Source organism: Nomascus leucogenys, chromosome 2 (assembly GCF_006542625.1).
Source record: "Nomascus leucogenys isolate Asia chromosome 2, Asia_NLE_v1, whole genome shotgun sequence".
NCBI lineage: Eukaryota > Metazoa > Chordata > Mammalia > Primates > Hylobatidae > Nomascus > Nomascus leucogenys.
The window spans coordinates 53,404,459-53,416,889 of NC_044382.1; the positions used below are offsets into that span (position 1 = coordinate 53,404,459).

Genomic DNA, 12,431 nt, shown 5'->3' on the forward strand with positions numbered 1-12,431 from the left:
CCACCCTCCTTTGAGCCCAGTTGCTCTAGTATAGAGTAGTAGAGTTACTGGACAGATCCTGGTTCAAATACTGCTCTGTGACCTGCCTACCTAACCTCGCTGAGCCTCATCATCCTCATCTGTAAAATGGGCTAACAACAGTTCTAGGATCACAGGGAGAGCTGGACGTCTGCCTCAGGTCCTTTGCCTGCTTTAACAGGAAGATTACTGGCATTGCTTCCCTGTTGCCACAGCTGCCTGCCTCCAAGCTGAGCAAATGCTGTCCTCCAGACACCTCTCTTCCCCTCCTCACCAGCTCCTCAAAAGTGGAGGGAGAAAATGGCCCCTACCTAGATCAGGCCAGGGGCGCCTGCAAGGTAACTCTCTATTTGGCTTGCTCCTCCTGTACACCCCACTCCTCCCCACTCCGGAGACAGGTTTGCCCTAAGCATGGGAGTGGGAAGGGGGTCCATAGAGCAAGCCTCTCCCTTCCCCACATCAGTGAGGTCAAAGTTAGAGATCTAAGACCCAAAAGTGCCCTGTGGCCTGGGAGTTCTCTTCTGGTGTAGTGACAATGACAGGACCTGTGGTCAAAGTGAGCAGATGACATGCACCACCAGCCCCTCCTGGCCCTGCAGTGGGGCCTCCTTCCCAAGGGTGTTCGGATATTCCATCTCCCCACAGCCACCTCCACTGTCGCTTTTTCCCCCTTCACAACTAAACTTGTACATGTGAGGTCCCAGTTTCTCACCTCCCCTCCCTCCTCAGCACCCCCAGTATCTGTCTCCTGCTCCTGCCGCTGTCTCATCTGGGTCACAATCATCACTTTGTCTCTAAGCCCAACTGTGAACTTGCCCTTGGGCACTATTTGGACTTGGGCTAGGGACTAGAGTGAGGATGCACATTTAAAGAAGCACTCCAGGGCCGGGCACGGTGGCTCACACCTGTAATCCCAGCACTTTAGGAGGCCCAGGTGGGTGGATTACTTGGGGTCAGGAGTTCGAGACCAGCCTGACCAACATGGTGAAACCCCATCTCTACTAAAAATACGAAAATTGGCTGGGCGTGGTGGTGCACACCTGTAATCCCAGCTACTCGGGAGGCTGAGGCAGAAGAATTGCTTGAACCTGGGAGGCGGAGGTTGCAGTGAGCCGAGATCATGCCACTCACTTCAGCCTGGGCTACAGAGCAAGACTGCGTCTCATAAATAAATAAATAAATTAATTAATTAAATTAAATTAAAATTAAAATAAAACCCCCTCTTGGGGTTGTGCTTGTGCAGGGCCTGGGCCTGAAGGCACATGCCCCCTTAGATTTTCCTTCCAGGACCCCACAATACTATGTGTCCAATGTGGCCAGCTCCCTGTAGGGTTCCCAGAGCAAGTGAAGGCTCCACTTTCTGCTCAGGGATATGCCCTGGTCCCCAGTCTATCCTGAACAGCCAAACACTGTCTTTTGGGCGCCACCTCCTAAATCTCTCTCATCCAGCCCTCTGTCTTCCACCTTCCTCCACCCTGTCCCCTCCCGCCTGGACACAGGCCACCCCTTGCTCCCTGCCACCATTCCTGCCTGCCCATCCACATTCTTCAAGGATCTTCCCCATTTGCAGGCCTGGCCCTGCTCCTCCTCTACTACAAGCCCTTGGTAGCTCTCTGTCAGCCTGGGGAGGGGGTCCCAGGTTTCCCCCAGGGCTCTAGCCCCTTTGAGCCTTTTGAGCCCCACAACCACACAGGGCTCCCTCTCACCTCTGAGCCTGCAACTTGCCCTTCCCTTGGCCTCAAACATGCTGTTCCCTTGTATCTGATTTGGAATACTGGCTGGAATTTCATTTCTTCCTTTCTTTCTGTTTGAGAGGGCCTCGCTCTGTCGCCCAGCCTGGGGTACCGTGGTGCGACCTCAGCTCACTGCAACCTGCAACCTCTGCCTCCTGGGTTCAAGCGATTCTCCTGCCCCAGCCTCCTGAGCAGCTGGGATTACAGGTGCACACCACTATCGCCCAGCTAATTTTCGTATTTTTAGTAGAGACGGGGTTTCAGCATGTTGGCCAGGCTGGTCTCGAACTCCTGAGCTCAAGTGATCCACCTGCTTTGGCCTCCCAAAGTGCTGGGACTGTAGGCGTGAGCCACCATGCCTGACCAGAATTTCATTTCTGCTGAGTGAGATGGTCTCCCCCCTCCTCTGCTCCCATAGCCCCTTCCCTGCCCTTTGTGTAACCCTCACCTGCTCACCACTCGTATCCCTTCCAACACGTAGTGCTTAACTCACCACCATTGCTCCCTAAAGCCTAGGACGGTACTAGAGACAGCACAAGCACTCAATTGGTATTTGTTGCATGGATACATGAATTTATTAATTCAACAGGGATGGATTGTCATGTAGGTGGCTTTGGTGACTGGGTGGGGACAAGGGGAGATACTGTATAAGCTATAGCCAGGGCCTGCCCGTGGCAGCAGGTGGCTGGAGGGAGAAGGCCACGTCACCTCCAGCATGCTGAGTGCTGATTTTAATGGCCTGGCAGTGAGGTGCGTGCATGGCAGAGCCTGCAGAAGAGGTAATGCCGAGAGGGCAGCTCTGCCCACCTCTAATTATTGCTTGAGTCTCTCTGGTAGTGTCAGCTGCCCGCCCCAGGGAGTTCGGTCTCCTCCATCACAGTGTGTGCTCGGGGTGGGGCTGCTGCCACTGCCAGTGGGGAAGACCAGAGGAGGTTCCCAGGGGTCTTTGGGTCTTGGAAAGCAGAGGCAGCCCCAGGCTTGGACCCTGCTTAGCTCCTGTCCTTCCTGTCCCCAGGGCAGCTGATGGGTGCCCCAGACTCAAGGGTCCCATCCAGAAGCCTCCAGGGTGACCAAGGAGCAAACTGGCTGAAGGAGGGTCCCCAGCACCCCCCAGGGAGGGAGCCTCAGATGGTTTGGTGTCTGCTGACATGGAAGCCCTTGGGAAGATGGTGCCCTAGTGGCCGGCTAGGCAGGTGGGCAGCTCAGGCCCGGAAGGAGGCCTTCACCACGCGGCCCTTCAGTGGCTGTGGTGGCCGGAAGTTGTTCACCATGTGGATCCTCTCATCGTCCTCCGAGGTAAAAAGCAGGCTCCGGAACTTCCCCATCTTGAGGAAGCAGAAGGGATGCTCAGGGCAGATTGGGGGTGCTGTGGTCCTCTATGACCCCAGATGCATCATCTGGCATACCTGCCCAGCCAGCTCTACCACTCCCTCCTCCTTCCCTTAGGGTCTGTCCCTACTCTTCCCCATTCATTCTTCTCTGTGGGACCCTCATTTATTTACTCACTAAAGGGCCTGGGCTCTGCTTTACCTAGTTCTAGTTCCAAGCCCATCTAGCTAAGACTTATCAGCAAATGTAGCATTCAGATTCCAACACAGTAGCGGGGGTGTGGGTCCCAGGATCCAGGTATCCCCGCTCCCAGCCAGTGTCTAGGTTCTGGTGATTAACAATCAAGCTAACTCCCAACCAAGAATCTATACATTTACTAGTAAAAAATGGGGAGGAACCTTGAAGGTGGGATCACAGGCTGTGGGGTGCTAGTTGGAGAGTCACATTGCCTGGGGTGGGCCCTGAGTGCCATGTCCCTCCATCTGGTCCTCTGAGAGGACTCACCTGCCTTTCAGAGATGCAGATGGGCTCCCGGAGCACAATCCAGGTGACACTCTCACTGAGCGGGGGAGTCGTCAGAGAGCCCGGGTAGGTCCAGTAGTGCCGGCTGGCAGGCAGGAGGCACTTGGGGTTGAAGCAGCTGAACTGGGCTTTGGTGCCCTGGAGCAAGATGGGGGAACCCAGGAATCAGCACAGACCTCCCACTGGGACCAAACCAGCAACTTCTCCACCCATTTCTTTCTTTTCTTTCTTTCTTTCTTGCTTGCTTGCTTGCTTTCTCTTTCTTCCTTCCTTCCTTCCTTTCCCTTCCTTCCTTCCTTTCTTTCCCTTCCTTCCTTCCTTTCTTTCCCTTCCCTTCCCTTTCCTTCCTTCCTTCCTTCCTTCCTTACTTCCTTCCTTTCTCTCTCCTTCCTTCCTTCCTTCCTTTCTCTCTCCTTCCTTCCTTTCTTCCTTCCTTCCTCTCTCTTTTTCTTTCTTTCTTTTTCTTTTTTTTTTGAGGCAGAGTCTCACTCTGTCACCCAGGCTGGAGTGCAGTGGCGCGATCTCGGCTCACTGCAACCTCTGCCTCTTTGGTTCAAGCAATTCTCCTCTCTCAGCCTCCCAAGTAGCTGAGACTGTAGGCATGCACCACCATACCCGGCTAATTTTTGTATGTTTAGTAGAGACAGGGTTTCACCACGTTAGCCAGGCTGGTTTTGAACTCCTGACCTCAACTGATCCGACTGCCTTGGCCTCCCAAAGTGCTGGGATTACAGGCATGAGCCACCATGCCCAGCATTCTCCACCCATTTCTATCAGCAGGATTTAGGCCTCCCTATGCCCATTGATGCAAATTGCGGGCAAATGTCTGTGATCCCAGATGCCATCTTCCAGCCTGAGCCAGGCCCTCTCCATCCGTTTGCTTGTATGTAAAAGCTGTGGCTCCTGGAGGTATTTGGCCACGATCTTCCCTCCCTTGCCTTCAGCTGCCCTCAATGACATTGCCTATTAGACTGCCATTAATGTGACAAGCATCTTATCAATTCTATACCTAGCCAGGCTTCATACTGGGCACCCAAGGGGGCTGATGACCCCGATGAGGAATCACGTGCAGGGCCCTGCTGATGCTGACCCTCCTCCTTGGTCTCAGCAAGGGTTTATTCCCAGAATGAAGGAGTGGACGGGCCCAACTTGTGAGCCAGCCTCTTCCTCTCTCCCCATCGGGCTGCTCGGGTCAGGGGCATGGACTTTACCTTGAACCGGACCATGTAGAGCGCATCTGTCAGACGATTCATGCTGGGGTGCTCATCTCCTGTCTGTCAGGGAGAGGGCAGTGTGAGCCCAGCAACCACTGTGTTCCAGACCTAGGGGCAGTGCCAGGCCTCCCATGCCCCTCCTGGCCCCAGCAAACCACCACTCACCTCCAAGAAAACACCAACCACAGCCAGGCCATCAGGCGCTGAGGCTGCCTCCCCAAAAGTGCTGTACTTCTTGGCATTCCAGTGAACCAGATGCAGCTATGGGGCAACAACAGGCCAATGCTTCGTGCCTCCCAGGGGCAATGGGAACTCTGAGCCAGGCTCCCCTCACTCCCACCAGACTCCTGGCCTCTTTGCAGGAAGGGGAAGCTGTCAAGTCTCCAAGGATTAGGATGCTGGGGGGTCCAGGGGAGCCCCAGAGGGTCACAGGTAGCATCCACCCAACTGTGGGCCCGATTCTTTTCTGAGCTCCAGGGGACCCAAAGAGGAATCTGGCCCAGGCCCTGCCTTGCAGAGAACGAGCTGTGAAATCCATCATGAACATCCAGTGTGACACCTCCTTGAGGAGGTGGTGCCTACAGCTGAGTCCAGAGAATAAGCAGGCAGTTATCAGAGGGAAGCCTTGGGGAAAGGCATTCCAGACAGAGAGAACAGCACAGGCAAAGCTTGGTGGTATGAAGGAGCCAGGTGTGGACAGGGGATTCATCACATGCAGCTCAGTGTATGAAGAGGTGAGGGGAAAGATGAGGCCAGGCAAGATCAGTTCATGCACAGCCTTGAATACTAGGCTCAACCCTTGAAGGGCTGTCAGCAAGGCTGCAGTGGGACTGGGTAGCCCTTCAGAAAACTCCAGGACATACAGACCAAGAAGGACAGCAGTGGGCAGGGTCAGATGGAAGACCCTGTGCTGGGGGTGGGTAGAAAGTATCTCTCCCAAAGGCCCTGGGTGCTCCTCTTCCCCCTCTCCAAGGCCCCACCCCAGGCATCCTCAAGCCCCTGACTACCCAGGCCTGCATTCTTTCACATGTAGCAGAGGGATTCAAGTGGAGGAGGGCCCGTACCTCGCTGGGGAAGGACTTGCCGTCCACCGTGTGCTCAGAACCCACATCGTGCTTCTTGCCCCAGTGGAAGTGAAACTGCTTGAGGCGGTAGGGCCCTTCCAGGGGGCCCCCAGTCACCACTGTGGGTAGAAGTGGGGCGAGTGGCAATGAGTAGGAGAGGACCGACAGCCCAGTGCCAGGACCAGGGCAGCAGCCCAGGAAAGGGACTTTTTTTTTTGAGTCAAGGTCTTGCTCTGTCAACCAGGCTGGAGTGCCATGGTACAAACATGGCTTATTATAGCCTCAACCTCCTGGCCTCAAGCCATCCTCCTGCCTTGGCCTCCTGAGTAGCTGGGACTATAGGCATGTGGCACCACACCCAGCTAATTTGTTTATTTTTTGTAGAGATCGGGTCTCTATGTTGGCCAGGCTGGTCTTGAACTAATGGGCTCAAGCAATCCTCCTGCCTTGGCCTCCCAAAATGCTGGGATTACAGGCACGAGCCACTGTGCCAGCTGAGATACATTTTTCCTTTTTTTTTTTTTTTTTTTTTTGAGATGGAGTCTCACTCTGTCACTGAGGCTGAGGCTGGAGTACAGTGGTGGCACAATCTCGGCTCACTGCAACCTCTACCTCCCAGGTTCAAGCATTTCTCCTGCCTCAGCCTCCCAAGTAGCTGGGATTACAGGCACCTGCCACCACATCCGGCTAATTTTTTGTATTTTTAGTAGAAAAGGAGTTTCACCATGTTGGCCAGGCTGGCCTCGAACTCCCGACCTTAGGTGATCTGCCCACCTCGGCCTTCCAAAATGTGGGATACATTTTTCATTTGGAAAATTCACTGGGCTGACTGGGCTTGGGTTGGTCCCCACTGCTCCCTAGACCCCTGTCCCTTGAGCTGGGCCAGGGCAGAAATCCTGACAGCCGGCAGGTGGCAGAGGGGTCTGGGACTGAGAGAGGACAGCTCTCTAGCTGTCCTCTCCACTCCTGCCCGATTTCCCACAGAGGGTGGGACCCTGCCTCCCAGGACCCCCATTACCACTAACAATTAGGCCTCCCATGTCTGAAACCTTGATCCAGGGCTAGGTTGAAGAGACTGTTTTGTTTAGTCTGCATAGTAGCCCATGAGGGACAGAACTTATTATTATCCATATTCTATAAAGGGAGAAGCTGAGGCACAGTGACGACAAGGCATTTGCTTAAGGTCACACAGCAAGCCACTGAACTAGGGTATGAACTAGTATCTCTTATGTCCAAAGTCCAAGCCACTAATCACCAGGCAACACTGCCTCCCTAGAACCTTGAAACTTCTTTAAACTTTGTGCTTTTCCAGAAAAGGAGGGTAGCTCCTGGGGGTCTCTACCTTCCTGGACAGGCCCAGATGCCTCCAGTGCCATCTGCCCCAGAAATGGCCTCTTCTGAGGGCCCCACTTGTGCTGGTTTTGTGACTTTCTTGCGTTGATACCCAGTGAGCTGGGGCCATGCACAAGGCCTCCTGGGACTGATAGAATTTCCAGCTGAAAGGGATCTGGAGGTGGAGGGAGCCCCAGCTAGGCTTGAATGTGAGCTCCTGGATCAGATAACACCCCAGGCTCAGAGTTCCACTAGTCCCTTCCATGATGGGTGACCAGGGTAGGGCTTTGGCCCTGTGGCCTCCTCAAGCAGGAGGACAGGACAGTCCAGAAGTCCCTCTTTCTTGCCTGGTCTTATCAAAGAGGCAAGACCTGGGCACTGGCTAGGAGTCTGGGAGTAGTAGCTGCGGGCGGGGCCCCAATCAGGCTGCCCCATCCCTGGAAGCAGGAGCAGCTGAGCCTGCAGGCTGAGCAATTGGATGGGTCTGCAGACACCACCCTCCAAGCATGCCTCACCTGGGACCCCATTGTGTGGACTCCTGGAGAGGGAGCTCCCTCCCTAACACCCCTTGACCTTGGACCCCTTAGCCTCCTCCACCAGTTCACACACAGAATGTGCTGCCATTCACGGGGCACTCAGTGTGTGTTTGGTACTCTGCTGGTATCAACCCATCTGACCTCCTGAGTGAGCCACAGTGGGTGAGTGGCACCGTCTCATTCCTCTTTTCACTGGCTTTCTGTGCCCTCAGGCCTGGGCATTCTGGGCGGGGGAGGAAGCCCCAGCCAGGCCTGAAGGCAACACCGCAGATCAGTGATCCAAAGGCATGTCCCCCTGTGTCTTCTCCCACCCCAGTGGCTGTCACTGAGCTACTGATTTCTTAGTGGCCTCTGAAGGCTATTAGAAGGGACAGTCATATGAAAACTGTTCCTTGCCAAACTATCATCTAGGGTCAGCTAGAGCCCCATGCCCCCTCCCCAAAGCTCTGAGTAAGAGGCTTTTCTTAGAATTCAGTACCAGGAAATAAATGCTTTGTGTCTCTCCTGAGGATCTGCAAGACTCCCTTTCTTTCACAGCAAGAACTATAACCAATCCTCTTTCTGTTCTTTCCTAGCCTACCAGGGAACTCAGAACTAAGTAAGATCATGCTTCTCGTGAAAGGTCTGGCTTCCTTCATCCTCTTTGCCTTTTAATTTTCCATTTGAAACTTAAGTTCCTTTGAGGGCTTTTATTGTATTTGTGGGGAGGGGAGAAGGAGGAGGAAGGAACCAGCTATTAATACTTCCTTACACAAGAAACTCTAGCAGGTTTCTTCCTCGCCCCATTCCACCACTCTACCCAGTCATAAGGCCCCGTTATAAGGACGAAAACCCCTTGATTGAACAGCACTCCTGAGGCCTTTGCCTAGGAATTTATCATGAAAGAACCTGGACTCTAATCCCAGGGCAAAGAGGCCTTGGAAGGAGCTGCCACAAATTCCCACTGGCCTCTTACTGGCCCAAGATGGTTGGACCTTGAAGTCGTAGGTAAACTGGAGAGACAGAGAGACCTTCAGGCTGGACCAGGGTGCTTCTGGCCCTCCCCAGCTCATCAAGCCTCTATTTGCCCATCTGAGAGATGGGTTATTGAGAAGAATAAATGAGCGGCTTGTGACTTTAGCAAGGGGTTTGGCGCACATAAATTTTAGCTCCTTTCTCTCTCCCTGCTAGGCTTGGCCAGATCACACAGGGAGGAGGGCTTGGCAGGTCAGTGATGGGGCAGAGAGTGAAAACAGACCTGATGTGTAGCACCACAAGGAAGGGAAGGAAGGGAAGGAAAGAAATCAGCATTTCCTGAGCATCTGCTGTGTGCCAGCTCTATCGATCTTACTTGGTTTTTTCATTTTTCCCCTCTATGACCTAAGAGGGTAGGTCTTATTGCTCCCACTTTATGCATAAGGAGACTGAAGATCAGCCCAAGGCTTCACAGCTGGTGAGAGGAGGAATCTTTCTTCCCCACCATAGCATGCTTCCTAAGACTGCCCAACACAAGGTTAGGACCCTAAGGGGCCAGGGGCCAGGTGCCAGGCTTTGGCAGGGGCCACTTACCGGTTCGGTCATCGCTGTCATTGAAGTCTACCTGGACAGAGTGGCCATTGTTGGTGATGCTGAGGGACATGCAGGCCTCATAGGAAAGCTCCAGTGGTTGCAGGCTGGGAGAGTACACAGCCTGGCTGGAGATGATATTGATGGGTGATTGGCGATCTCCCTGGGCAATGGGATACAGCTTGTGCCAATGCGAGGGGCCTGCAGGTGGGAAGGAGGGCAAGGACTCAGGCCAGTCAGGATCTTTGGGCTTCAGGCCGAGGACACCCATAAGGGAATGGTCTCTTCAGCATCCTTTCAGAGGTGAGCCCCTGCATTGGAGCTGCACGGCTTGGAGTTCCAATCCCAGCTTTGCCGTTTCCCCTTTCAGCCTCCATTTCTTTGTCTGTGAAATGGTCTCACTAAAACTCACCTTCCAGCGCTGACAGGGGGCCCAGAGAGGTACTGTATGGAAGGGAACATAACAGCTACAGGCTCAGGGGTGGCTCAGAGTAGTAAGTCTTCCCAACAGGGAGACCTCCAGACATCTGAAGTCTCTGACCTGACCCCATCAGTATCTCACCTCTTTCTGCACCTTGGGCAATTTGGTGTTGGTGTTTGTGATAAATAACAAGAAAAACTCACATCAACCTAGCTTTGACTCTGTGACATGTATTTTCCTCTCACAACCACCTTGTGAAATAGAAACCAGCAAGATCCCCATTTCACAGATGAGGGAACTGAGGGCCACGTACACATGTGTGCGTGCATGTGTACTAATATAAATACAGCATGTGCATGCGCTGCCCCCAGCTGCCCTCCCCACGTGTGTGCCTGCAAGTCTATAGAGATCTTCCTATGAACACATTAATCTTTCTATGATCTTCCATTGTGCACACAGAGCAGCCAGGCCCAGAACATTCATGTGTACAAACACACACACAGCCCTGCAGACTACATCTGACACACGCATATGCTCACTCACACACAAACCCCTCTGTTGGAGACCCAAGTTTGCATAAAGGACCACAGCAAAACACATGCCCATGCACACACACACACACACGCACCTGCATACACACCCACAGGCGCCCACCACCTGCCTCCCAGAGGATCCATCTGCAGCCGAGAGGCTCAGCATCTCCCTGGGGAACATCCTGAGATGCAGCCTATTTTTAGAGCTACTGCCGGCTGGTGCTTCTCCCCCTTTTTGGCTTCTTAAGTTTTCCTGAGAAAACAGCAGCAGGTGCCGACAGAGCCGTGTCCCCAATGGATGACTCAGAATCGTGGCCCGGCCCCTCTGGGTTATTTTTGAAGCCCTGTGAACACTGCCGCATGCCGGCACCTCTGTCCTCTGTCCTTCCCTTCCTCGACTGGACAATCCAGCTCTGCCTGGGTGATGGGGTGGCTGCCTGGGGGGAGCAGGCCCATGGAGCAGGCTACACAGGACACTGGGTGCTCAGAGCTGGTGGGCATGACTAGCAAGAAGGGCTGGAGGAAAGGGACTCTGGCTCTGGGGGAAGCACCCAAAAGGTGGCTCAGAGCAGGTGCTGGGAGAAGATGATCTCTATGTGTCCTGTCCATCTGCCCCATGTCTGCCTGTCTCTCCCTCTCTGCTTGTCTATATCATCTTTTTCTGAAGGTCTCTTTCCAGCTCTTGCATACCCAGATCTGGAGGTTCTCTTCCAAAATGTACTCCTTTGTTCTTGGGCCCCAGAGGGAGCCAAAGACTCCACAGCACCCTCCCTCTGGTCTACTGCAACTTTCTGGCTTCCCAGACTGTAGTCCCCCCCGCCAAGCTCACAAAGTGACTGCCTCTCCGCAGAGGAGTGGGGCTGGGGGATGTTCCTCCCACCATTACTTTTTCTTCTCCGCGCCCCACCTGTCTTGCACTGGTTCCCCAGGGGAATAAGGAACCCCTTACCCCACACCCCCACCCCTGCTTGGTAAGAAATGGCCCCAAAGGGAATTGACTGCCCCAGACCCACACTCCAGCCATCTGGCTCTCACCTTCGCCTCTTCTCCCTTTCTCTGAGTCCTAAGGAAACTGAGGCAGCATGAAGCTCTCTTCCGCGTCAGCCTAGGAGGCTGGTGTGGGCCACGAGCTCCCACGACTCACACCCGGACGTGCGCAAACACCCTGCTCGGTGTAGACACCCAAACACATGCTTGCGCCCCCAAGTGCCCCCTTCCCTCAAGTACCAGCCGAGAAGGCAGCTCGGCCACTTCTGCGGGGAAATTCTCTCCGGGGGACACTGCGCCCTTGCCACGCGGAGCCCCGATCCCCCGAGGTCCCCGCTCACTTGCCGTGCGCGCTCCCCGCAGACACCCGCGCACAGCGCTCCGCGGCGCCCGCCCCCCCTGCTGCCCTGGGCCACCCCCACGCGCTGCGCACGCCCGGGGCGAGTGAATGAGAGTCGGGGCCTGGGTCTGAGCGGGCTGGGCAATCAGGGGCTTCGCGGAGGAGGCGGCAGGACACAGCCGCCGGGTCGCTTGCTGGCGGCGGGGCCACCCGGGGCGCAGCGCGGACTTTGCGTCTGGCGCGGGGGACCAAGGCTTGGGCCAAGTTCGGGGGGCGGGATGGGAAGAGGGGTCCCGGCCCAGCCTGGAGGGTGGGAGCTTGCCGGTCTGGGAAACCAGCTGGGCAAGAGGGTTGGGGCGAATGCAGTTGGGTCGGGGGTCCGAGCCAGGGGCGGTGGGGGAGGTCTGCGCCTACCGTCGTCCTGGCCGTAGCCCCAGCCGTGGTGGCCGGTCATGCCGCTGCCGTCCCCGCAGCCGTGCACCTGCCCGGTCCGCTCGGTCCGCTCGTTCGGGCTGCGGCTCCGGCCCCGCTCGCTACCGCGGAGCAGCCTCTTAAAGCAGCGGCTGGCGGGAGGAGCAGTTCCCGGGGGACCCGCCCCCCACCCCCCAGCAGGGCCAGAGAGGCCGGCCTGCCCCGCCCTCGCCCGCCGGCGAGCCAGTTGAACCCCGAGCAGAGATTCAGGGCAGGAGGAAGTAACCCTCTCCCCCCAACTCCCACCCCTGCCCTGACTGGGCGACTCTCCCTCTTTTTCCCCCAGCAACCTGTGCGGACTCTGGGACACTAGATGCCCGTGCCGCACATGGCGTCCCTTCCCTAGGCTTGCCCCAGACCTGCAAATGCCACCACCAGGGACCTGA

At 55.5% G+C, this 12,431-nt stretch overlaps 1 protein-coding gene across 2 annotated transcripts; it reads right to left on the reverse strand.

The window, feature by feature from the left end:
• Positions 1-2,301: 2,301 nt before the first annotated feature.
• CA7 (carbonic anhydrase 7) lies at positions 2,302-12,147 on the reverse strand. 2 transcript variants are annotated; one of them, XM_003262861.2, is made up of 7 exons: positions 11,989-12,147; positions 9,297-9,494; positions 5,881-5,999; positions 4,982-5,077; positions 4,814-4,876; positions 3,585-3,740; positions 2,302-3,076 (listed from the first exon to the last, which is right to left on the reverse strand). In XM_003262861.2, exons 1-7 carry the CDS (start codon positions 12,026-12,028, stop codon positions 2,954-2,956), a joined length of 795 nt encoding a protein of 264 aa, XP_003262909.1. In that variant the 5' UTR covers positions 12,029-12,147; the 3' UTR covers positions 2,302-2,953. The 2 variants fall into 2 exon arrangements, with proteins under 2 accessions (XP_003262909.1, XP_003262910.1); XM_003262862.2 differs by lacking the exon at positions 11,989-12,147 and adding an exon at positions 11,283-11,607.
• Positions 12,148-12,431: the final 284 nt, after the last annotated feature.

Excerpts from the sequence above, each read along its gene's own strand:
- CA7 (XM_003262861.2), bottom strand. The coding sequence starts at position 12,028 with ATGACCGGCCACCACGGCTGGGGCTACGGCCAGGACGACG. Across the intron at positions 6,000-9,296 it reads TGACAGCGATGACCGAACCG|TGGTGACTGGGGGCCCCCTG; the intron begins GTAAGTGGCCCC and ends TTCTACCCACAG. Across the intron at positions 3,077-3,584 it reads TCTGCATCTCTGAAAGGCAG|ATGGGGAAGTTCCGGAGCCT; the intron begins GTGAGTCCTCTC and ends TGCTTCCTCAAG.